Raw genomic sequence first — 27,884 nt, 5'->3', positions numbered from 1 at the left:
AGCATGTTTCAGATAGAAAAAGGAGCATTATAGGAGCCCTTTAACAGATTAGTTTGGATGAGGTGCCTCTGAGAGTCCTGATCCAGTTACAGCTTCATTTCATAATCCAAATGACATTTTAATGCTTAGGTCCACATGTTAAGAGTGAAACTACTTCAGATCTTTTTCTTTTTGTCCTGCAGCTGTGAATCTGAAGAGCGATGGCGCGATGGCTCGAAGGTCAGCTTCTGAAATCACTGAATGGAGTGGGAGAAGCAAATCTGAAGACGTTTCGGTGGCACTTAAGGAATGATCATGAGTGTATATCAAAGTCTTATATGGAGAATGCAGATAGGTTAGATACTGTGGATAAGATGGTGGAATGTTTTGGACCAGAAAGAGCTGTGAAGATCATGGTGGAGATCCTGAGGAAGATGAACCAGAATAAACTGGTTCAGCAGCTGGAGAGCAATCACAAACAAGGTAACGTTTAATTCACTGTGGCTGTAATGTTATCAGTGGTGTAAAGTAACAAATTACAAATACTCTCGTTACTGTAATTGAGTAGTTTTTCTCAGGAATTGTACTTTAACCCTCTGGTGCTTTTCGTTTAGGGGTTGCATTGGATCTTCCCGGTCATAAGTGACCGGACACCTAAAAATTAAACTTCCTCCACCTCAGTAAAACCAATGCAATTTATTTTTCTTCAATAATATTTTTTTCTTTTTAATTTTGTATTTTGAGATTATTTGATGGTATTTTTTAATATTTATGCAATAATTATGGTCTATTTTTGCCATTTAAAATTTTACTTTTTAATTTTTACATTTTTAAATTTTTTTATTATTATTGCAGTATTTCAGGTTAAAATAGAGACTAGGCCTTCAAAATATATTTTTTTGAAGGCAGATTAGCGCCCTCTTTTAGAATTATTTAAGAAATCATGCAACCATGGGTGTAATCACTAGAGGTCTCTATGGAGAATTCCCTAGTTCTGTTTTGAACACATTTAATGATTTTTTGTTGATGGATTTGAATATATATATATAAAAAAATCTCAAAGACTTTTTTGTAGATTTTTTTCTGTGAATTTGTGTTTTTGCAGATTTCCCATTCATTTCCTATGGTGTCATTTTTGACCGAAGAGCACAAGTGGGATTATTTTTTTACGACCACTTAGCATGCTCGAAGCATGCCCTCAATTTTTTTGGTGTGTTTACATACCGAATGCTAGAAAAGTCACCAAGTTTCATATCATTCTGATGAAGCTGTGATTTTTTAAAATTCCAAATGTGGTTCATAGGTTCAGTTTTTCATAGGTGGTGTGTGTGTGTGTGTGTGTGTGTGTGTGTGTGTGTGTGTGTGTGTGTGTGTGTGTGTGTGTGTGTGTGTGTGTGTGTGTGTGTGTGTGTGTGTGGGCATGTTTTTGTGAAATATCAGGACACAAATGTGTATAATGACATGGGTATGACACAGGTATTACAAAAAGAGGGTGAAATATGAGGACGTTCCCCATGTCCTCACTTTTCAAAATGCTTATAAATCATACAGAACAAGTTTTTTTTCACAGAAAGTGAACTGCACAGTCTCCTGTGAGGGCTAGGTTTAGGGGCAGGGGCAGTGTAAGGGGATAGAAAATACGGTTTGTACGGTATAAAAACCATTACGCATATGGAATGTCCTCACATTTCACAAAAACAAACATGTGTGTGTGTGTGTGTGTGTGTGTGTGTGTGTGTGTGTATAAGTGTGCGTGTGTGTGTGTGTGTGTGTGTGTGTGTGTGTGTGTGTGTGTGTGTGTGTGAGTGGATGTGTCAATATCACACTCTTGATATTTCAGAGTGTCACCCCTTTACTGCTGTGTACTTTTTTCAGCATTGTGGCCGATTTGTAGATTGTACACACACAAATTCTGTGAATTTTTGTGTTTTTGCAGATTTCCCATTCATTTCCTATGGGGGTCGTTTTTGACCGAAGAGCACAAGTGGGAGTATTTTTTTTACGACCACTTAGCATGCTCAAATCATGCCCTCAAATTATTATTATTAATTTTTTTTTTTTTTTTTTTTTTCATACCTAATGCTGGAAAAGTCACCAAGTTTCATATTTTTCAGATGAAGCTGTGATTTAAAAAAAAATCCAAATGTGGTTCATAGGCTCAGTTTTTCATAGGTGTGTGTGTGTGTGTGTGTGTATAAGTGTGTGCGTGTGTGTGTGAGCGGATGTGTCAATATCACACTCTTGATGTTTTAGAGTGTCAGCCCTTTACAGCTGTGTATTTTTTTCAGCATTGTGGCCGATTTGTAGATTGTACACACAAACAGTGTTGGGCACGTTACTTTAATAAAGTAATTAGTTATAGTTACAAGTTACTTCTTACAAATAGTAACTGAGTTAGTAACTGAGTTACATCATTATAAAAGTAACTAATTACCAGGGAAAGTAACTAATGTGTTACTTTTTTTTTCTTCAAATGTTCAAATATGTCAAATAACTTGGATGCCCCCAATATTAAATATGTTAAATGAATGAATTGGACACTAAATAGAATAAATTATTATTATAAAACATTGTACATTAATGTACACTATTGTAATGTTGCTGTGGAACAATGTGAGAGACACCTATCAAATTCAATATATTATTGTAAATATTATCAGTAGACCTACTATAGTGTAAATATAGTGTAAATAGTATCAGTACTTCTTTACTACTCCTCTGGTAGTGGAGCTCACGTTATCACCTGGGTTTTTAGCCACTAATGTTGTGGCTGTGATGACGTGAGGCTTCATTAGATTAGAAATAGAATTACTTGCCACCGACGTGGAGAGACTCTGGAGAGAAAACCGCTTCAATGAGCTCAATTATAGTAACGCCGCATTTTTTTCTCAGTATCGCTAACGGCGTTGTAACGGAAGAAACAGTAATTCGTTTGATCGTTACTGAAAAAAGTAATTCCGTTAGTAACGCCGTTTATCTGTAACGCCGTTATTCTCAACACTGCACACAAATATTCTGTGAATTTTTGTGTTTTTGCCGATTTCCCATTAATTTCCTATGGTCGGTCATTTATGACCGAAGACAATGAACGCTACTTTTTTTTTACGACCAATTAGCATGCTCGAATCATGACCCCAATTTTTTCTTGTGTTTACATACCTAATGCAAGAAAAGTCACCAAATTTCATATCATTCTGTGATTTTTAACATTTCAAAACAGAAAATTTTCCGGTCAGAAATGACCGAAGAGCACCAGAGGATTAAGTAGTTTAAAAACAGTGTACTTTTACTTTTACTTGAGTACATTTTAATTGCTGTATTGGTACATTCATTGCGCTATTTTCCCTAAACCCGCCGTCGCTACATTATGTTTATTTTTCTCATTATGTTAATCAGTCCTGTGACTTCAGTCAAATCAGCCATGATAGCGACCACCAGCCTAGAGTGAGAGGCACGCGCACTTTATGAAAGGGTGTTGTTGCTGGTTACTGTGTATGATGACTGAAATCTACTAAAAATTGACTGCAGAATATTACATTTTCTAATACATGCACAAATGGTACGTATTCTGTTAGCGCTTTTTTAGCATCCATTTCGCTCAGCATGTAAACGCATTAACCTGCTTTCTGTCGGCTTATTGAAGTGCATATTTTAATGTAATGTTCTCAGATGGCGATTTAAAATTTTAGTCCATGTATACAGCAAATAACGTTCATAAAACATCAGATTTATATTTAAATCAGGTTTACTTTTTAATTGCAAGCAAAAATAATAAGTGGTGAAAATTGTGAGTTACTCACTTCTGATTTCTGAAGTGTATTCTTTTTACAGAATTCTTCACAGATTCTTTTTACACAATACTCACTACTCACTACTCTTGAGAACTTTTAAAAGGGCTATGTTTTATTCCGACTTTGAGTAGTATTTTGGACAGGTACTTTTACTCTACTAGCACTAAAATTTTTTTATACAAGTAACAGTACTTTTACTTTGGTGTGCTTTTTCAGTACTCTTTCCACCACTTAATGTTATTAACTGTTAACCCCTAGAGGTCGAAGATTACGTTGGCGCGACAGCCTCAATTTTTTTCTTATCCGTGCCAAAGAGACTCAAATAACTGGCAAGTTATATACATCATTATAATCTGTTAATTTTCTACTTTTATTTGTGTACAGTCACAATAAAAAACAAAATGTTGTGCTTTTTGCAAAATAAAGAAAACAAACATGATGCGCGACATCTGCAAACATCTGCAGCCTCTCTCTCAATGATGTCTAATCTGATAGTATTCAAAAAAAGGAACTCTAGCTTAGTGAAAACTTATCATAGAAACATGAGACATATGTCTAAAGAAACGTTGAAATGTCAGGTTTTAAATAATATAAATAAAATTGAAAACAAATATTCTCTGTTTATGTTATCTGTTTGTAAAGAGAGTGATGTCAGTTATTCACAAGCCTCTTCATTATCTGCTAATGCGCTATGCCCATGGCGCACGCGCTCTTTGAGGTTCAAATACTGACGATCCATGAGAACAGACGGCCACATCAACTCAAACACATCAACAGTCCGGCATGTACTTTACATCGTTTTGAAACGTGTTGTGGAATAATCCTAGAATAATTTACCTTAGAAAAAGCTGTTTATTTCTAAGAGCAACTGCCAGCCAATTGTGAGGTAAGTTTATTCCAACATGTCCTCCAACCAATATGCCTATATAGGTTGTTTGTCACTTCCCTGAAATACGACCCATAGGAGCGTTTACTTTGCGCCCCTATTGACAACAGAACACTTTCATTTTAATGCTTTCTTTCCTTTTATTTGCGTCATATTTTGGGTTTTGCGTAGCTCAATTGATAGAGCATTGCAAAATACAACATCATGTGATCATTCAATCGTGGGTTCGATCCCGGGGAACATAAAGTGTATATGCACGGGCTCCTTGGCTAGGTTTAGGGGTGGGGTGGGTGTATTTGTTAATAAAAAAATATTTTTGCTAAATGGAAATATGACAAATGGTGGTAAAAAGTCCACACATTGTATTTAACCCTCTGGGGTTCTTCGTTTTCCAGTCACACTCAGGACCTTCGGGTAAAAAATGACCCGACCCCTGAAATAAATTGTTATTATTTTTTCAGTAAAATCAATTAACCTCTTAACCTGCCCCCCTATTTTTGAGAATTCTTTGAAAACGATATACCCAAATGAAAATGTCTGCAGCTCTTAAACCCTATGGTCTATATTCATAAATCTGGTCTTATTTTAAACTAGACACTTGAAATGTTGCTACCCAAGAGTCATAATAACTCAAAGTAATATGGGAACAGAGTAATATACATGTAAATATACATGTAAGTGACTCACGTTTTTTTTTTTTTTTTTTTTTTCACTTAGGGAAAAAAATTATAATTTAATGTTAAGAGCCTGAAAATAACTTAAATATAAAACTGAATGTCTAATCATGTCATGATACAAATATGAGGATGATTCTCTCAGTAATGTAGCTTCTGTAAGCTTTTATGTCAAGAAAAGTCCAGGAGTCCTTTCAAAAAGGCAATTTATTTCAGAACATTTGCTATTGTAAAGAGTAGTTTTTCATTCAAATAAATCTGCAATAAACTGCAATAAACTGCTAATTATAATGGATAAACAGTTACTGAAAAACTAAAGCAACTATTTACAGAGATTACAAAGTGTAAAAAACTAATTTAGCTGATAAGAAGTGTCAGTAAGAGTCTGCGCGCTCCACTGCAGTTTCTGCCATAGAGAGCGCGCCGACAGCGCACAAACAGTATTCACCAAAGCCTACTTACGTAAACTGCGCAAGATAATGCCTTTTGATTGGTTACTAAGTCCATCAATCAAACCTTTGTTGGAAAGGCATTGGCTAGGCACCGAGTGCCTTTATCCAACGAAAACCATGGGCGCAATGATTGACAGCTCACCAAGCCTGTAAGCCGCTTCCTCTATATGATGCATCCCAGGAGAGACTCTGATTGAAGGAGAGAGATGAGGGATAATCCATTTCACGTGGAAGAGACTATTCTTGCTGGAAATGTATGCGGGTGTTTATTGGATTCGTCCGATCTGAACTAGTACCGCTAATATTATGCTTATGTTTACATGGCTGGTCCTTTAGCGTTTTATTTAACCCTTTCCTCTCTGGTGTATTTATTGCAAAAACAAGTTCAGAACATGAATCTTGAGTGTTTTAGCTTTCAAATGACGCATAGTTTGTGATAGTTGATTGAATATTTTATATAAAACAAAAGTAAATAAAAGTACACACACGCCCACTTCCGTCAACCTCCCCGCCCACGAACCGGTTCGGGTTAAGAAGTTAAATTTATTTTTGTTCAATATTATTGTTTCTTTCTATTTTTTATTTTATTTTATGATAATAATGAATATTTATGCAATAATTATGATCAATTTTTTCCCATTGAATATAATAGAAAATGTATATATATATATATATATATATATATATATATATATATATATATATATATATATATATAATTTTTTGCATTTTTTTATTAATGCTGTTAATTTCAGGTTAAAGTAGAGACTAGGCAAATAGAAAACAATTTTTGAAATCAGATTGGTGCCATCTGGTGGAAGCAGTGAGCATTATTATCATGCAATATCATATTTTAGCCACTAGATGGATTTACAGCTCTCTGTAGAAAGGTTTGTGAATTCTAGTTGTTTTTGCACATATTTGCCTATTTTTTTTCAGGTTGTGGATTTTAATATATAATAAGAGATTCTCAAAGACTATTTTTGTCAAGTTGTTTGTTTGGTTGGTTTAAATGGTCATTTGAAGTGCCAGTTTTACTTTATAATACAGTCAAACCTGAACATTGCATTAGAAAGAGAACAAATGGAAAGCATTTTGTTACCCATTGTTTTAATTGTAACTTAATAAAAAGGCAATCCTTTCAGTCATAACATTATTTTATTAACCTTTTATAATAAACATTTTCATTAAAATCCTTTTTTGTACAATTCAATGAACAGTAACTCTTTTTTTTAAATTGGCAACAGCAATTATGAACTAAAAACTAAAATAACAGCAAAAGTATAATAATTAACAAACAGTAAATGGAAATCTTACTGTGTGTGTGTGTGTGTGTGTGTGTGTGTGTCTGTGTGTGTGTGTGTGTGTGTGTGTGTGTGTGTGTGTGTGTGTGTGTGTGTGTGTGTGTGTGTGTGTGTGTGTCCAAGAGAGAGACACTTTTATGTGACTTTTGCATTTTGGATCCAATGTCTCCCCTTTATTTGATTCATTGATTTTATTTCACATATTCTCACATTTCTCTTTTATAGTTTCATCAGTCTCATATTTCCCCTATGTGTGTGTGTGTGTGTGTGTGTGTGTGTGTGTGTGTGTGTGTGTGTGTGTGTGTGTGTGTGTGTGTGTGTGTGTGTGTGTGTGTGTGTGTGTGAGTGTGTCTATTTTGCAACCTTTATGGCTTACAGTCACATGCTTTCATTGCTGTGCGCTTCATTTTTTACTTTGATGAATAATTGCTTTTATTTCACACTTTTCACAAAATTAGCTTTTGCAATGACACACGTTCCTTTGTGTGTGCGTGTGTTTTTGTGTGTATAAGTGTGTGTGTGAGTGTATTAGTCTTTTTTGCACTCTTGATGTTTTAGAGATTCACCCCTTCACTGTTGTGTGCTTTTATTCTGCATTGTGGCTGATTTGTAGATTGTACACACAAAAAAACTCTGTATTTTCATATTTTTGCCAATTTCCCATTCATTTCCTATGGGGGTAATTTTTGACCCGAAGACCCTGAGTGTGACTATTTTTTTTACGACCACTTAGACTTTTCAAATCCTGTCCCCAATTGTTTTGTGTGTTCATATACCAAGTACTAATAAAGTCACAAAGTTTCGCACCATTCCGATGAAGCTACGATTTTTAACATTAAAAAAAATAATAATAATTTGGGTCAGAAATGGCTGAAGACCCCCAGAGGGTTAAATGAACACCGTTACATTTTGATTGGTAACAACAGTCATACGTCTGTTTTCACGTAACTGTTTTTCATTTTTACGTCAGCTAGAGGGCGCATGACTTTAAAACGTAAATAAAAGTCGCAATAAGGTGCTTAAAAAACGACCTATAGAGTCTTTTTTTTTTAAGGACAGTCTGGTTTATTCTGTCAATCTCTGTGAATATTAAACCACAAAATACTGTTTAAAAATGTATCCTGCTGCAACATAAAATTTCATAGACGAAAGACTGTGTAGACAAGCTTTCTTTGGCCCGTTTTGGACAGATTATGAAGTGTTTATTGTAAAGTAGCCTAGTGTCACATCAAAAAAGCTTTTGTTTGGAAATTTCTGCTCAGATGCTATATGTTTTGTGTACAAAAGGCTACTTGGTGTAGCCATTAAAACGTATTTTGTTTCAGATTAATGTTTAAATATTATAGCCTAATAAATTTTTAAAGTTATTATATTGTGAAAAGTGACAAAAAGAAATGATTCAGAAAATGTTTTCCATTGAAATGACTAGGAAAAAAGTTTTCAAAATTATTAAAAATAGTAGTCAAATCTTTTGATAATTTAACATATAATATGCCTTTGTAATGTGCCTTTGATAACTATATTCTAAATAAACTACAACAAAATATATTTCTTATGTCCTGTTGCTTAGTCACCTACCCGAGGCTCATTCATGCAGCTCACTATCAGCTCATTATTACAATTACATTTTTTGTTTTTTCAAAAACCACTTTTGCCATTAATGTGTTTATAAGCACCTGAAAAAAGCACAAATGTCAGAGTATGTCAAAACTTAAAAGGGCCCTAAAAATAGCTCAGACTTCAGAGGGTTAACCAATGTGATGGTTTGACTTAAACTTCTGCTGTGTTTGTGTGATTTATGTTTCCCAGGTCAGGCTGAAGGCAATATAAAGACATCTGCCACTGTTGGAGCTGATTCGAAAGAGATATCGGGTAAATAACAGTCACTGCCTGTACATGGAAATAAAAGCAAATATGACAGCAAGCAACACTTACAGGGCCAAGAAGAACATCTTATACAAGTACATTTAACAGTGTATAGTCATGATTTTACGAATGGTCTTAAACCCTGAATTAAAACATCTGCAAGCAACTACTACACATGAAGGGTCATTTTAATAACCACAACCTAACCCTTATACAATCTTTTGTCTTATTTGGTGTGCTATTTTGGTGTCAATGGTTTGATAAAAAAGGTGTTAATAATTTTTAAAGGTGCTTAAGTTCAATTAGTGACAATCCAATAAATGCTCTAAAAGGAATTAGAAAAATAAAATTATTATAAAAATGTTAATATTGAAACCAATTGCATTTGAGTCCGCATTAGTCAAGGCATTACCATACATGTTGTCAGCTTCAGCATAATCAGTGTTAGTAAACACTATTGCAGTAAGAGTGTGATTAATTTGAATATAGTAGAAGCATGAATCTATGAAAAATATGATCACATAGTCTTTGCTGTCTTTTCCCATCTTTCTTAAAGGCTCAACTGCATACGACGATGATTACACAGAGACCAGCCTCAGACTGAAGGACATATTAAAAAAGGACTATGAGCAGATATTGATAGGTAATTCAATGACGGGTCATCGGGAATACCTGAAAGATATCTACACTGATTTATATGTGGTGGAGAATGAGACTGGAGGAAGAATTAACAACCATGAGGTGATACAGATCGAATCAAATCACAACCATATAACTGCCAAGGAGAAGCCAATCGAGTGTAATGACATGTTCAAAGTCCAGTGTGACACGGGTCGACAAAACAGAAAAGTGCTGACAATTGGGATCGCAGGAGTGGGAAAAACTGTCTCTGTCAATAAATTCATCCTTGACTGGGCTGAAGGAACAGAAAATCAGGATATAGTCTTTATATTTCCACTTCCATTCCATAAATTGAAAATGATTAAAGTACAGTACAGTCTCATGGGACTGCTTAACAAATACTTCTTCAGTGGTACTAAAGAACTGCCCTCTCTTCCTGAAGGTGATGGTAAAGTTATGTTCATCTTTGATGGGCTGGATGAATGCCGCTTCCCTTTGAGCTTTAAAGAATATGATGGATTTACAGATGTAAACCAAAAAACAACAGTGAGTAAGATAATAATGAACCTGATCAAGAGACACCTGGTTCCCTCTGCTCTCATCTGGATCACATCCAGACCAGCAGCAGCCGGACAGATAGACCGAAACTACATTGATCAAGTAACAGAAGTGCGAGGATTCAACGATGAGCAGAAATACCAATACTTCAAAAATAACAGCAGTCCTGAGGTTTCTGAAAACATTATCCGGCACATTAGGAAATTCCGGAGCCTGTACATCATGTGTCATATCCCTGTCTTCTGCTGGATCTCTCTCATTGTTCTTCAGCCTCTCCTGGCTCGAGAGAGCAATGACAAAACACCTAAAACTCTCACAGGGATGTACACAAGCTTCTTGATTTTTCAGAAGCAACAGATGGAAGAAAAATACACTGAACCTAAAGCCAATGCAATGTCTTTTGATCAGATTATTCTGAAGCTTGGGAAACTGGCCTTTGAACAGTTGGAGAAAGGAAACCTGATTTTCTACACAGAAGATCTTGAGGAATGTGGACTAGATGTCAGTGAAGGGTTGGTGTACTCTGGGTTATGCACTCAGATATTTCATGAAGAAAAGGCAAGAAACGTTTACAGCTTCATTCATCTCAGTGTCCAGGAATTCCTTGCTGCTCTTTATGTGTTTTTGATGGGCAAAGATGAGAAAGCGGACCTATTTCTTCAATCCCGGAAAAAAAAACTAGTATGGAAACTGTCCACAAAGCCACTGTTTCAGCTTCATAATGCTGCAGTCAAGAAGGCTATACAAAGCGAGAACGGACACCTGGACCTTTTCCTCCGGTTCCTTCTGGGTCTCTCACTGGGGGCCAATCAGAGTGACCTGAAGGAACTACTGCCAGGACTGGAACTCAAATCAGAGAACATGAAAAACACTGCTGACTATATCAAACAGACAATAGAGAAGGAGAAATCAGTGGAAAGGACCATCAATCTCTTCCACTGTCTGAGTGAACTGAAAGATGACTTGGTGCTGGAAATCCCGAAGAAACTGAGCTCGGGAAATCTTTCAGCACAGAATCTCTCCTCTGCTCAGTGGTCTGGTCTGGCGTTTGTGCTCCTCATGTCAGAAAAGACTCAAGAGATGTTTGAACTGCAGAAATACAGAAGATCTGATGAAGCACTGATGAGACTGCTGCCAGTGATCAAAAACACCAGAAGAGCACTGTAAGAGTCTCATTTACATTCATTTATATACATTGTTAGTCTTTTTAATTGGGCCTTAATTTTACTTGTTGGCAAAGAGTGTTCAGAAAAATGAATAAATGTAATGTATGTGATACAAATAATGGTTTGATATTTTATGAAGAGAAAATTGTTTTAGCTTTGCTTGCATCGGTAGAGTCAAAGGTTTTCCCAAGCTCCAGATTATAAACGTTACCTAATAAGCATTACTGTCACTGTTTTTTTTGTTCTCTACACAGGCTACAGTGCTGTAATCTAACTGCTCAGTCCTGTGAAAGTTTGTCTTCAGTTTTAAAATCCTCAAACTCTGTCCTGAGAGAGCTGGACCTGAGTAACAATGACCTGCGGGATTCTGGAGTGAAGCTTCTCTCTGATGGACTGAAGAGTCCAACCTGTAAGCTGGAGATACTGAGGTTTGAGTTCAAATACTTTTTTTGCAACAAGTTAATTATTCAAAATTGCACTGCTAAGATTTATTCTGTACGCAATTACATTGTGTTTTTCTTCAGATTTCCCACATGTAAGCTCACTGCTCAGTGTTGTAAGAGTTTGTCTTCAGCTCTACAATCCTCAAACTCTGTCCTGAGAGAGCTGGACCTGAGTAATAATGACCCACGTGATTCTGGAGTGAAGCTTCTCTCTGATGGACTGAAGAGTCCAAACTGTAAGCTGGAGATACTGAGGTTTGAGTTCAAATACTTTTTTTTGCAAGAAGTTAATTATAAAAAAATTGCACTGCTAAGATTTATTCTGTATGCAATTACATTGTGCTTTTCTTCAGATTTCCCACATGTAAGCTCACTGCTCAGTGTTGTAAGAGTTTGTCTTCAGCTCTACAATCCTCAAACTCTGTCCTGAGAGAGCTGGACTTGAGTAACAATGACCTGCAGGATTCTGGAGTGAAGCTTCTCTCTGATGGACTGAAGAGTCCAAACTGTAAACTGGAGATACTGAGGTTTGAGTCCACATACTTTTATTTGCAATAAGTTAATTATTAAAAATTGCACTGCTAAGATTTATTCTGTATGCAATTACATTGGTGTTTTTCTTCAGATTTACCACATGTAAGCTCACTGCTCAGTGTTGTGAGAGTTTGTCATCAGTTTTACAATTCTCAAAATCTGTCCTGAGAGAGCTGGACCTGAGTAACAATGACCTGCAAGATTCTGGCGTGAAGCTTCTTTCAGATGGACTGAAGAGTCCAAACTGTAAGCTGGAGATTCTGAGGTTTGAGTTCACATACTTTTTTTGCAATAAGTTAATTATTAAAAATTGTACTGCTACGATTTATTCTGTATGCAATTACATTGGTCTTTTTCTTCAGATTTCCCACATGTAAGCTCACTGCTCAATGTTGTGAGAGTTTGTCTTCAGTTTTACAATCCTCAAACTCTTCCCTGAGAGAGCTGGACCTGTGTGACAATGACCTGCAGGATTCTGGAGTAAAGTTTCTTTCTGATGGACTGAAGAGTCCAAAATGTCAGCTTGAGATAATAAGGTGAATGGTTTTAAAATAATTAACTATATTCAGAGGCAAACTTAAAGGTGCAATAGGTGATCTGGGAAATGCTAACTTTAGCCTGCAAGCATTGAAAGCATCCAAAGCCATGCCTGATCCAAAACACATGAACGCACACAGACCAGAAGCGAGACGACCAGAGACAACATTATTGGATTACATCATGTGTCATTCACCATTGAGAACACTTTACAGTACAGTGAGTAGTAGTACCACAATAACGAACGTAAACAACTGTTTGCCTGCCATTCTTGCTTGGTCGGCACATCGTATATGAATGCATTGATGACATGATGTCTCTGAGAACAGTGGTATGCAGAGGCTCTGGGTTCAGGCCAAATGCATTTGAAATACTTGCAATTAATAATTTAATAAAAAAATCCACACATTCACTCTTATTTGTATGACTCTGTTAATGTTTCTTGTCTAAATGTAAATTATATATTTTCAATTCAAAATGAAATTTGAAAATTGCGAGTAATTTTTTTTAACTGTTAAAATAAATGATGTCTAATAAAAGGCTGAAATATTTATGAATGTTCAAATAACAATTTCTATAATACAAATATGTCTGACAACTTAATAACATTTAGAAAAGTAATAATGTTAACCAATTGTCAGATTGCCAAACTAATGTCATGTGGACTGTTGCTGTATGTCTTTGTAGATTGTCTGGCTGTATGGTGACAGAGGAAGGCTGTGGATATGTGTCTTTAGCTCTGAGTTCAAACCCCTCATACCTGAGAGAGCTGGATCTGAGCTACAATCACCCAGGAAATTCAGGAGTCAAGCTGCTCAACAATCCAAACTTCATACTGGAGAAACTCAAGTATGTAGAGCAGGAAGAGTTTTGGAAGACTCCAAAACAATTACAACGTTTACGTATTACAAATCAGTTACTCTTTATTTCTTCCATACATTTACAAAAGTTTTTATTAAGAATTTACAAAGGTTTAGCTCTAGTTATACTACTGGCTGTTGAATGCTTCATTCAGATTGGCTGACAAACGTTCTCAGGTGTGCAATTGTTTTCAGGGAAATGCACGGCTAAAGTAGTTTCGGGCAGGTCTTGACTGCATTATAGTTCGCAAAATCCTTGCAGTATTGATTCGGAGAGGAGAAGGGCCTTCGAGTAAAAAAGGTTGGGAACCACTGCACTAGTGGTTAGAAATGGTAAACACATTTAAATCCAGAACTGCTTGTGAGGTAATTTACTTAACCTGTTAGCCTTCACCCCTGCTTTTGAAAAAATCCTAAGATGGCATAATCAGACTAAAACCGTTACAGTTAATGATTCCTTTGCACTAAAATCATAAGTATGGCGTCATTTGAAAGCAGACACTTGGCAGTTTACTGTAAATTCAAAATTATAATTATTTTCTAAATCAAAAATAGCTATAATAAGCTTCAAAGTTTTGTAAAGTTATTAGAAATATATTTGTATGAAATATCTTTATGAAAATAAAATTGAAGTTGGCATTTTAGCAATCTAGAAGTGCACTACAGCTGAAGCCATATGTCTGACCATGTTATATTTAAAATCTGAAGATGATAAGTCTAAAACTCTGAATTTTATTAAATGTTTTTCAAGATCATGTCATATGATTTTATTTTGAGATTTCTCTAAACTGTTAACTGATGTTTATTGCCATCTCTTCTGAGCTACCATTCAGTTTATTGTCTCTATTGTTTTGAGGTGCAAACTGCCCATTCAGTTTCAGTCTCCCCAGAACACTTTCACACCTCTCTGGCCTAGTTATGGCTCTTATAATCTTAATTATTTTGTCTTCATTGTAATCACTGACGACTTTCTATTTAAATAGTTCTATTCAAACCTCATTTATGATCAAACTTCTCACTTCACCTTCTAAAGTGCTTCAAATGCCGTTGTTGACAATAGAAACATTTCAGTTGGTTTTTCATTTCAGTCTATTCAAAATTATGAATAAAAATAACGTATTTGCCCAGGTGGCAGGTGCATTGGCTAGCTAGCATGTTAGCTTAGCACACAATCAAAATACAATAAAGATTAAAACCATGTTTTTTCTCCAAAATTACTTTATATCACAAGTGGGATGTTTTAAATAACCTTCTGTGGTCTCATTTGGCTTCGGATCAAAAAATCAGACAGAAAAGATATCATTTTACAATTTTCTGCATTTTGATAAAAGCTATGTCGAATAGCATTGCATTATAAATATAATCTATTATGAATACACCTAACATGGTATAAAGAACACAGACAAACCATACATCGTCGCGATTGTGTGTTTATTAGTCTTCAAATGTCTCTATTTGCATGTTTCGCGATCTCAGAAAGCTTTTATTATGGACTTCTATTATGGCACATGGTTCTTCTTTGTCTGTCTGTACCATATATGGACTACATGTGCACAGAGCGCCCTCCGGCTGCCAGCATGAATTGAAAACAACACATAAGAGACTCAATCGCTCATGATTAGGCTACATCTGCGCATTTTGAGGAAGTATTGAATAAAAAATACTCCTCTGTTTAGAAATTTTACACAGACATATGAGAATCTATCAATATTTCTCCTCATCTGCACACTTTTGAACTAAAAGCCCTGAGGGATGTTGATTTGTTGCGAGTCTTCGTGAGGAGAATAGAGGAGTTTTTTTATGAATGAGATCAGCTGAGGCTCATATTACTATCAAACGGTACCGACGCGGTTTTCATATTCATAACTCATGACACACATTAGCAAATTACTGTCACTATAAGACTTTGAGAATAAAACAGAGGTAAAAAATGGAAGATTGACTCTTAGATCTTTTAAATGATGTATAGATTGACATGGTAATTACTTACATCTGACAGTCATTTGAGCTAATTTAAACAAATAAAGCTTGAGGACGAATGCGTCCTCAATCCGGTTAAGAGGTTAAACTTCATGTAAAGATTTGCATATGAACTTCAATATAAAGTGTATAATAACATAAAATAAAGAGAGATTCAGTTACTAGAATGATAGTAACTCATAGAGCCATGCAAAAATTAAGTATTGGATTACATAATATAACATTATCAATGAAGAGTAATACAGAATATCACGGCAAGGCATATTCAAATGCAATTACATGTGACTGATAATTATCATGAACTTCATAAACAGGTAAATCACATCTGTTCATTGACACACACATCAACACACGCTGTGTTTATGTGCTAAAAGGCTGTATTTTTTTTATTCGGGGAACAGACATAGTCTCTATATGATAATATCTAGGTGAAAGAGTCTCTATGTGCTGTGATTTATCTGACTCCGGTAACATGAGACAGCTAGCAGATGGTCGGTTTAGCCAGTTTGTCTGCTTCCTGACCTGGGCCCTAGTGAGTCAAGGTTTAGCTCTAAGACTATGTGCCAAATTACTAGAGAGAAGAGCGGAACCACCCCAGGAGGGATGGATGCCATCCTTCTTCAACAGGTCAGGTCCTCAGGTCCAGGTATGTTATTTTGCAGACACCACTTAGACAACCAGCCATTGAGTGATGATAGTCTGCTAACTATCTCATCACTCCGCCTAACAGGGAGCGGTTCAGAACAATAAACAGCCTCTGACATCGTACTAGCGAGTTCACACACCTCTTTAATGTTAATTTTGGTGATCTCCGACTGGCGAAGTCGAACATCATTAGTGCCGACGTGAATAATAATCTTAGAGAATTTATGATTAGCTTTAGCCAGCACTTTTAAATTTTAATTGATGTCAGGCGCTCTGGCTCCCGGTAAACAAGTGACTATGGTGGCTGGTGTCTCTATCTTCACATTCCGTGTAATAGAATCACCAATGACTAGGGCACTTTCAACAGGATACTCAGTGGGTGCTTCACTGAGAGGGGAGAACCTGTTTGATGTTCTAACCGGAACGGAAAAGCGGTTATTTGGTCTGCGACTATGCTGCCTCACTGTTACCCAGTTTCCCTGCTGCGAGGGCCCTGCAGCCGGGACCGAAGAATGTACAGAGTTCACTAAGCTATTCGCATCCAAATCAGTGTCTAAAGCTGTTACATCCTCACAACTCTCAGATAAAGTATGGATGCGTGTTTCTAATTCTGAAATCTTCTCCGTCAGCCTAACTATCTCCTTACATTTATCACATGTTAAGCCCTGTTCGCTGGCGGAGAAGCCTACACTAAACATGCGACATGTGGTGCAAGTGATAATGACAGGAGAAGACATGACTTACCGTGTTTGTTGATTAATCCAACTTACCACTTACCACAATCGTTTGCTGGACACTATTTACTAATCCAACTAATGAACTCAGAAAAAGGGAGACCCGGGTGCTGAGTTAACAAGCTAACATGCTAGCGAAATGCTAACATGTGATGGTGATTTAGATTAAAAGCTAGCGATGTCAAATTTAATGTGATAGGCAATTTTTAAACAAGGTATGATGATTTAGCAGTAGAACAAACAGGAAATATAAAAATAAAGATTCAAACATAAGCAAGGCTGTACAGAGCTACAGACTTGAGCTACAGTGTGTGCGTGTGTGTTTACTGATTAACTGTCACTGTGTGTATGTGTGTGTGTGTATTCACTGATTAACTGTCACTGTGTGTGTTTTGTAGTGTGGATCATGGAGGAGAGATCAGGATTACAGCAGGAATACGAAAATGTACGTCTACACGCATGCACGCACGCATGCACACACACTCTCTCTCACACACACACACACACACACACACACACACACACACACACACACACACACACACACACACACACACACACACACACACACACACACACACTTGCTCTCTCTCTCTCTCTCACACACACACACACACACACACACTCTCTTTCACACACACACACCACTTGCGCTCTCTCTCTCTCACACACACACACACACACACACACACTCAAGGCAACGCAAGGCTAGTTTATTTGTATAGCACATTTCATACACAATGGCAATTCAAAGTGCTTTACATAAGATATAGGAATACCATGTGTAAGAATTAAAAATAAAAACAAGGATAATTAAAACAGTTGTAAATAGAATTTAAAAGATAAAAATAAAAGGGTGACAGATGCATACGAAATAGAAATATACAGTTGTAAAGAGAACTAAAAAGAATAAAATGATGATATATAGATAAAACAACAATGAACAAAGGAAACTAAAACATCTAATAAAATAATAAAAAGATGATGCATAGATAAGATATGGTGCAATCAGTCGGACGTACAGTGCCACAGTGCTCATTCAGTAAATGCACAGCTAAACAGATGTGTTTTGGGTCTGGATTTGAAAGTGGCTACTGTTGGAGCACATCTGATCTGTTCAGGAAGCTGGTTCCAGCTACGGCTGGCATAATAGCTAAAAGCAGACTTTCCTTGCTTTGAATGAACACTTGGTATTTCTTACTGACTTGATCGTGATGATCTGAGTGATCTGTTGGGTTTGTATTCTATCAGCATATCTGCAATGTATTGAGGTCCTATGTCTTTGAGTGATTTTTTTTTAACAAGTAATAGTACTTTAACCACTTAATTTCTCATTTTGAAGAAAACAACCTAAGGAACGAGCTGATATAGCGTTTGAGGGTAGTACATTTACATTTAGTCATTTAGCAGACGCTTTTATCCAAAGCGACTTACAAATGAGGGCAATTGAAGCAACTAGAGCAGTCAAGGGCAACACTATGCAACAATATGCAAGTGCTGTAACAAGTCTCAGTTAATTAGCACAGAACAGATTTTTTTAAAATAAATTAGACAGACAGAAAATTAATAGAATGATAAGTGCTATTCTTGATTGGTCAGATGCTGCTGGAAGAGATGTGTCTTTAGATGTTTTTTGAAAATGGCTACAGACTCGGCCGCACAAATTGAGATAGGCAGGTCATTCCACCAAGTGGGGGCGGTCCAGGAAAAGGTCCGCTAGAGCGATTTCATGCCAGGCACCACAAGGCGTCGTTCACTGGCAGAACGTAAGTTCCTAAAGGGTGTGTAAGTCTGAACAAGCGAGTTAAGGTATATTGGTGCAGAGCCAGTGGTTGCTTTGAAGGTGAGCACCAGTGCCTTGAATTTGATGCGAGCGGCTATTGGTAGCCAGTGCAGACTGATGAAGAGAGGCGTGACGTGCGTTCTCTTTGGCTCATTAAAGACCACCCTCGCCGCTGCATTCTGGATCTGTTGCAAGGGTTTGATAGTGCATGCCGGAAGGCCCGCTAGAAGAGCATTACAGTAGTCCAATCTGGAGAGAACAAGAGCTTGTACCAGTAGTTGTGTGGCATGCTCTGATAGGAAGGGTCTAATCTTCCTAATGTTGAATAGTGCAAATCTGCAGGACCGGGTTGTTGCAGTAATGTGGTCAGTGAATTTTAGCTGATCATCAATCACAACCCCAAGGTTCCTGGCTGTCCTGGACGGAGTTATGGTTGATGAACCTAGCTGAATGGAGAGATTGTGATGAAGTGCTGGGTTGGCTGAGACCACAAGCAGTTCTGTCTTTGCAAGGTTGAGTTGCAGGTGATGTTCCTTCATCCAGGCAGAAATGTCTGTTAGGCAGGCAGCGATACGAACACCAACTGATGGATCATCTGGTTGAAATGAGAAGTAGAGTTGAGTGTCGTCGGCATAGCAGTGATAGGAAAAGCCATGTTTCTGAATGACAGATCCCAATGATGACATGTAGATGGAGAAGAGAAGAGGTCCTAGCACTGAGCCCTGGGGAACGCCAGTGGCTAGATGATGTGACTTAGACACTTCACCACTCCATGACACCCTGAAGGACCTACCTGAGAGGTAAGACTTGAACCACGCGAGAGCAGTTCCTGAGATACCCATCTTCATGAGAGTTGACAGGAGAATCTGGTGATTAACTGTGTCAAAAGCAGCAGAGAAATCCAGTAAGATAAGTACTGTTTATTTGGAAGCTGCTCTTGCCTGTCTCAGTGCTTCTGTAAACTGAGAGCAGGGCAGTCTCAGTTGAGTGGCCACTTTTGAAACCAGATTGGTTGATGTCCAGGAGGTTGTTCTGTTCAAGAAACTTAGAGAGCTGGTTAAACACAGCCCGCTCAAGTGTCTTTGCAATGAAAGGCAGAAGGGATACCGGTCTGTAGTTTTCTAAAAGTGCTGGGTTCAGAGAGGGTTTCTTAAGCAGTGGGGTTACCCGAGCCTGCCTAAATGCTGTGGGGAAAGTCCCGGTGTGAAGAGAGGTGTTGACAATGTGAGTGAGTGCAGGAGTAACAGAAGAAGAAATGGCCTGAAGGAGGTGGGTGGGGATAGGATCAAGCGGACAGGCAGTGGGATGATTGGAAAGGATGAGTTTGGAGACATCTGCTTCGGAGAGCAGAGAGAAGGAGGGGAGTGTGTGTGTGATGGCTGTTGATATGTGTGTGTCGGTTTGTGGTGTAGAGAATTGGCTGCTGATGGAGGAGGTTTTGTTTGTGAAAAATTATGCAAAGTCATCATCTGTAAGAGTTGACGAAGGAGGGGGGGGGGGGCAAAGGAGCAAAGAGAATGTTTTGAAAAGTGCACGAGAATCAGAGCAGTTGTTGATTTTGTTGTGGTAGTATGTCGTTTTAGCAGTGGAGACATTAGTAGAGAAAGAGGCGAGAAGAGACTGATACAGGGTTAGGTCAGTAGCGTTTTTAGTTTTGCGCCACTTCCTCTCTGCCGCCCGGAGTCCAGAGTGATGTTCGCGGAGAACATCAGACAGCCAGGGGGCAGAGGGGGTTGTGCGGGCTGGCCTGGATGAAACGGGACAGAAGTTGTCTAAGCAAGATGTTAGAGTGGAGCAAAGAGTGTCAGTAGCACTGTTAGTGTCTAGTGCTGAGAACTGAGCAGGTGGAGGGAGTGAGGATAAAACCATAGTGGATAGACGGGAGGGAGAGAGCGAGCGTAGATTACACCGAAAGGTGATCTGCGGAGGAGTGCGTGTTGTGTCCGGAGTCAGTAGGAGGTTAAGAGTGATGAGAAAGTGATCTGAGGTGTGCAGTGGAGTAACTAAAGTGTTGTCTGTGGAGCAGTAGCGTGTGTAGATCAGGTCCAGATGGTTACCTGATTTGTGAGTGGCTGTAGTAGATACTCGCTTAGTAGCTACACAAGGCAGAAGTGATCCAAACAGGAATATGACTCATGTGTTTGCTTGTTCAAAGGAGTCATTTCCATCTTCGTGATTCTTTTGATAATAACGTTACGGTAAAGTGAAATATATTCTTGAGAGTGAGAGCTTTCATTTGATATATGACTTGTCTATTTTTGGTGAGTTTGTGTGATATAAAATTTAATATTATTCATATTATTTTCTCAAGGGGGGGGGGTCAAATTAAGACCTTATTATCCTTTTCTATGTAACATAAATGCAAACGTGATTGGGTATTAAGAAAGCTGAGGTTCTAATCTTTCAAACGATACCATCTACAGGTGCTGGTCATATAATTAGAATATCATCAAAAAGTTGATTTATTACACTAATCCAAAAGTGAAACTTGTATGTTATATTCATTCATCACACACAGACTGATATATTTCAAATGTTTATTTCTTTTAATTTTGATGATTACATTACTGACAACTAAGGAAAATCCCAAATTCAGTATCTCAGAAAATTAGAATATTATGATAAGGTTAAATATTGAAGACACCTGGGGCCACACTCTAATCAGCTAATTAACTCAAAACACCTGCAAAGACCTTTACATGGTCTCTCAGTCTAGTTCTGTAGGCTACACAATCATGGGGAAGACTGCTGACAAAAGACGACCATTGACACCTTGCACAAGGAGGGCAAAACACAAAAGGTCATTGCAAAAGACACTGGCTGTTCACAGAGCTCTGTGTCCAAGCACATTAATAGAGAGGCGAAGGGAAGGAAAAGATGTGGTAGAAAAAAGTGTACAAACAATAGGGATAACCGCACTGTGGAGAGGATTGTGAAACAAAAGCCATTCAAAAATGTGGGGGAGATTCACAAAGAGTGGACTGCAGCTGGAGTCAGTGCTTCAAGAACCACTATGCACAGACGTATGCAAGACATGGGTTTCAGCTGTCGCATTTCTTGTGTCAAGCCACTCTTGAACAACAGACAGCGTCAGAGGCGTCTCACCTGGACTAAAGACAAAAAGGACTGGACTGCTGCAGAGTGGTCCAAAGTTATGTTCTCTGATGAAAGTAAATTTTGCATTTTATTGGAAATCAGGGTCCCAGAGTCTGGAGGAAGAGAGGAGATCCACGTTGCTTGAGGTCCAGTGTAAAGTTTCCACAGTTAGTGATGGTTCGGGGTGCCATGTCATCTCCTGGTGTTGGTCCACTGTGTTTTCTGAGGTCCAAGCTCAACGCAGCCGTATACCAGGACGCTTCCTGCTGCTGACCAACTTTATGAAGATGCAGATTTCCAACAGGACTTGGCACCTGCACACAGTGCCAAAGCAACCAGTACCTTGTATAAGGACCATGGTATCCCTGTTCTTAATTGGCCAGAAAACTCACCTGAACTTAACCCCATAGAAAATCTATGGGGTATTGTGAAGAGGAAGACGCGATATGCCAGACCCAACAATGCACAAGAGCTGAAGGCCACTATCAGAGCAACCTGGGCTCTCATAACACCCGAGCAGTGCCACAGACTGATCGACTCCATGCCATGCCGCATTGCTGCAGTAATTCAGCCAAAAGGAGCCCCAACTAAGTATTGAGTGCTGTACATGCTCATACTTTTCATGTTCATACTTTTCAGTTGGCCAAGATAAAAATCCTTTCTTTGTATTGGTCTTAAGTAATATTCAAATTTTCTGAGATACTGAAATTTGGGATTTTCCTTAGTTGTCAGTTATAATCATCAAAATTAAAAGAAATTCAGTAGTCATCTTTGCGTTAAAACATTCAGCCACTAGTTAGCATCAGTGGAATACAATTATAACAAAAGCACATGGAAATTAAACAGTTGTTAATTATTCAAACCATTTTTATATGTTGCCAAAAATGATCCCATGTTTTTTTCATTTCTCTCTCACTAATCTTTCTCCCTAACATGTTCTCATATGAAGCTATTTCAGTCATACCATCAATCCAATCTTTCAAGTCTGGGGTTTTGACTTGGTCATTTCCAATTGCGTAAAATCATCCTGGCAGCTGTAATACAACCAATCTTAATTAGGGTAAATACATTTTTTGTTATGTTGGGTACCACTGATTTATCTCCAAGAAGGCATAGACGTGGTTCCACAGATAAATTAGATCCTATCCCCTATTCAATTACTCCCAAAATTGTACACCAGAATGGGTGAACTAAAGAATATTTCCAAATCATATGTAAATAGGTACCCTCTTCTTCCTTACATTTCCAGCATAGATTATTTCTTGCTATACCCATTCTGTAAAGCCTAGATGATGTATAATAATATCTATGTACTACTTTGTAATGAATAAATTTCCCCCTAGCTTCCCTTATATTCTTACCCACATTAGAAATGATATACAGCCAGTCGTTTTCCTGGATATCTATCCCCAAATCCTTCTGCCATATAGTTTTCAGATTATTACAGGTATCTGCAGTTACATTAAGCATTGATTTGTAACACATAGAAGCAGTCTGAGCTTCACGTGGCAGCTGAAGATAGGCATAAACAGGGTTATCACTTGTATTGAATTTGTTTTTGGTACAGTGTCTAATCTGCAGATATTTCCCAAAATTTCCCTGGCCCTCAATATTTTCCCACTAATTCAGAGTATGACATAAAAATTCCATTCTCATACAGATCACCAATTACAGTTATTCCTTTAATATGCCATTGTTTCCAAAACACCCCTGATTTACCAATGCAAATTTCAGGATTCTTCCACAAAGATGCATATGACTGCCTATAATTGTCAATCCAAGATGGCGCCAGTGTGTAAGGCAAGCCGTCTGTCAGTACCATGCTGTGTTTGTCCTTTGTTTGTTGCCGTTTTAATCCTGTGTTTCTGCTGCCGGGATGTAACTAGCCTTCGCGTATATGATTGCCAAACTTTGTTTGACATTTGAGTATCCTGTGAAGCTCGGAAAGTGGGACTGTTTGGCGATCGTTTTGGAGAACAGGCGGGAGGCCTCCCTCCATGGTTGTTGAACATCCCAGACTACTTGCGCTGTGTCCCGTGTGATTTCCCCTCGGAAAAAGCGCTACAGGAGACGTGGAAGGCGTGCTGGAGTGCTTGTTCGCCTCAAGGCTTACCTGAGGTCTTCGGATGTACCCCATCGTTTCCTCTGTGGTGGGGGCTGTGGTCGCCCCACTGGTTGTGGCTGCCAGTGCTCGGAGGTCCCGCGCCGGCAATGGATTCGACCTGTTTTCCCCAGCCAGATTGCTGTTGCGTCGCAGCCTGTCGTGGCTCTCTCCAACCTGACACATGGTGCCCCGTGGGCTGACATCGGGCGGGGAAACCCAACGGTGAGGAAATTTTGGCCTGATTGTCGACTTGGTGGGAGAATGGCTAATCTGCGCGCATTGCGGCGGGCCCCAAAGCCAACTTTAGGCCTATCTCGAAACTGTCTTTCCTATCTAAAGTTTTGGAGTAAGTAGTTTCTATTCAGCTGCAAACATTTTTAATCAATAATAATGTTTATTAAAAAATCCAGTCCGGCTTTAAAAGTCTATGAATATGATTTGCTTGTTGCACACAAAATATTAACTTATAACGGAACCTTTAATCATGTAAAAGTAGCCTTTATCCCAAATTGATTTCAGTTATCTATAATTTCTTCTCGTCCTACGAGTTTGAAAATTAGATTTCTTCGTCAATTATCAATCTTACAAACTTTAAGAAACATTAATTTGCTTGATCAGGACAAATAATATTTCCTATGTTTGTACAATTTGTATTACTGAAGTAGTAACAAGAAAATCAAGCTTGATTGGTAGCTAAGATATTACGTCTCATTGACTTGATATTTGTGAGCAAAATAATATGGATTCAATTAAATTAAATTATTGAGTTTTAATAAAACAACTAGAATATACAGAACTACGATTCACACAAGGGAAGTATGCATATATATATATATATAGGGAGAAAACAAACAATATGGTACAAACAGGGAAAAATCAAACTTAACAAATAATATAGAGGTGGAGAGAATGAAGGAAAGAGAGAATTAAGGAAAGAGAGAATGAATGAGGGAGAGAGAGAGAGAGAGAGAGAGAGAGAGAGAGAGAGAGAGAGACACAACTTTATCAAGCAGCCCTTTACAAGAGACCTCAAGAAATTAATAATCCCGTAAACAGGAATAATTCAGACAACCTTTTAACCGCAGTTTGATTGTGAAATAAAATACTTGCTTTGCTCTGGCTTCTTGTGTATGTGTCTGAGTTCGAATGGCCTCTGATTCTCTTCAGATTCTCTTCATGTCCCGGGAGAATTTTCGGGCGCTAGAAAAGTTGTTCTATGAAGCTGGCGGTCTTTCTCCCTCTTGGCAGAATGCCGGTGGTGTTTCTCTCTGTGGTGGGATGCCAAGGGTGGTCTTTCTCTCTGTGGCAGGATGCCAAGGGTGGTCTTTCTCTCCGTGGCGGAATGCCAAGGGGTCTCTCTCGTTGGCGGAATGCAAAGAGTTAACGGTCAGTTTTTGTTCTTATAGATGAGATGGCTGACGCCCTTATTTTTGAGATGACCCAATCACGTCCGGGAGACCAAAGGCGCGAGTCTCCCTTTGTCTGTTGAAAACCCCTCCTCTTGGCTAATCAAAAGGGGTGATATTTTTAAGCCTCTATTCTTAGTAAGCTGGTACTTTTGTAATAATGCATATTATTGTAATTTGTGAACGAGATTCGGTACAGGCGGGTTCCTGCGATTGGGAAGATACCACACACTATCATTCTGCGATTTGAAAGTAGAGATACAGGATTTCCACAGTTACTGGCGTACAAAGTTTGATTTACATACAGTAAACATCCTAGCTATTTTAATACATTGTATAAAGACATTAAATCAACGAAATATATATATTTAATACGTTGTGGAGGCAGTCTTGATCCAAACGGTCCATATAAGGCTGATGTGTGTGAGTCACAAAACAGTCCTGTGTATTCGGGCCGATGCTGTGAGGAGTTCAAGCTTTGGTCATTTGCCAGATGGCGAAAAACTGCCATGCATTATTGTTACATACACTGAAACTGCACTTTTAAGAGTTTTTAATGACTTGATTTTAACGGTTGACTCAGGAGTCTCTGCTGTCTTAGTGCTTTTAGACCTTACTGCAGCCTTTGACACTGTGGACCACTCAATACTCTTGTCACGGTTGGAAAATTGTGTGGGAATCAAAGGTACTGCACTAAGGTGGTTTCAATCCTATTTAACTGACAGGAGCGTCTCTGTCCACCTCAGTGATTATTCATCTGAAATGGCTCCATTAACCTGCGGTGTCCCTCGAGGTTCTGTCTTAGGCCCCATTTTATTTTCTTTGTACATGCTGCCCCTGGCCTCCATCTTTGAGAGGTATGATGTCTCTTTCCATTGTTATGCAGATGACATTCAAATTTATTTGCCCCTGAATGTAAAAAAATTCAGGTGTTGTGTTGGATGGTGCATTTAAGCTTGATAAACAGATATCCACCACTGTTAGATCTTTTTTTTCCCAGTTGAGAACTATAGCCAAGGTAAAGGCATATCTCCATCCTAAAGATTTAGAAAGGGTAATAAATGGCCTTATAACTTCTCGTCTTGATTATTGTAACTCTTTATATGTAGGCCTAGATAAGTCATCGATTCAGCATCTGCAGTTAGTCCCGAATGCTGCTGCACGCCTCTTGACAGGAAAGAGGAAGAGGGACCATATCACACCTGTGTTGCGTCACCTCCACTGGCTCCCTGTTCATTACAGGATTGATTTTAAAATTTTACTTCGAACTTTGAAATGCCTAAATGGCTCGGCCCCATTATACTTAACAGAGCTTCTTCATGTTCACGCCCCTTTCATGACTATCTGCAATAGGCATCACTGGTGCTGCTCTTCGGTGGTTGACCTCGTATCTATCTGATAGACAGCAGTTTGTAAGGATAGGTAAAAATCGATCCAGTACCGTTACTATCACTCATGGTGTACCTCAAGGTTCTGTACTTGGTCCTCTTTTATTTCTCATTTATGTGCTGCCACTAGGTCAGATAATCAGACGACATGGTCTTGCCTTTCATAGTTACGCTGATGATATTCAGATTTATTTCACAGTTAAACCCAACTCAGCTTATTTGAACTTAAAACCTGGATGACTGTTAACTTCTTACAGCTTAATACTGATAAAATTGAAAACCTGTTGATTGGCCCTAAATCACAAAATTTGCCACGTTATGACGTTTTTATTGGCATTGATTACACCTTCAAAAACCGTGCGAAATCTGGGAGTATTGCTTGACTCAACGTTATCTTTCGACTCGCATATTGGTCAGACAGTAAAGTCATGCTTTTTCCATCTGCGAAATATTGTTTGTATCCGTCGATCCCTCAACTTTAACGATGCTGAAACTGTTATTCACGCTTTTATAACCTCCAGATTAGACTACTGTAAAGCCTTATACAGCGGCTTACCAACTAAGGCTATACATCGCCTCCAAATGGTGCAAAACTCTGCTGCTCGAGCCCTAACATTTAATAAAAAATCAGTACACATCACTCCCATCCTCAACCAAATTCACTGGCTTCCTGTGGCCAGTCGCATCGAGTTTAAACTGTTAGTTTTAGTCTATAAAGCCAGTCACAGCCCTGCACCACAATATCTTGCTGAGTTAGTCCAACCATATGTTCCTGCCCGGACCCTCAGATCCAGCAATGAAAACCTACTTGTTGTCCCCAAGTTTAAATGCTCTACTATGGGAGGAAGGGCTTTTAGTGTTATTGGCCCTAAATTATGGAATAAGCTGCCCTCGACTATCCGTAACGCACATAGTCTGCAGATTTTTAAATCCCAACGTAAAACTCATCTTTTTTCTCCGTGCAGTAAATAATTATTTTTCTCTCACCGTCTCTGCCTTCAAGTGATCTCGCACCTCTTCATGTTATGCTACATGACTAGCTACTGTTAATTGTTCTTTTGATTATATAACTTCTTT

General features: G+C 38.3%; 1 protein-coding gene across 1 annotated transcript; it reads left to right on the top strand.

The window, feature by feature from the left end:
• Positions 1-200: 200 nt before the first annotated feature.
• On the top strand, positions 201-25,502 carry LOC307126346 (NACHT, LRR and PYD domains-containing protein 3-like; the record flags this gene model as incomplete). Its single annotated transcript, XM_079816809.1, has 11 exons — positions 201-462; positions 8,896-8,958; positions 9,509-11,294; positions 11,822-11,995; positions 12,094-12,267; positions 12,366-12,539; positions 12,637-12,810; positions 13,499-13,660; positions 23,977-24,235; positions 25,181-25,286; positions 25,420-25,502. The coding sequence occupies 11 exons, from the start codon at positions 201-203 to the stop codon at positions 25,500-25,502; spliced, it is 3,417 nt and encodes a 1,138-aa protein (XP_079672935.1).
• Between the last annotated feature and the right edge of the window lie 2,382 nt (positions 25,503-27,884).

This window comes from Gobio gobio (assembly GCF_949357685.1).
Source record: "Gobio gobio genome assembly, chromosome: 5".
Classification (NCBI taxonomy): domain Eukaryota; kingdom Metazoa; phylum Chordata; class Actinopteri; order Cypriniformes; family Gobionidae; genus Gobio; species Gobio gobio.
This window is presented reverse-complemented; position numbering and strand designations above follow the sequence as displayed.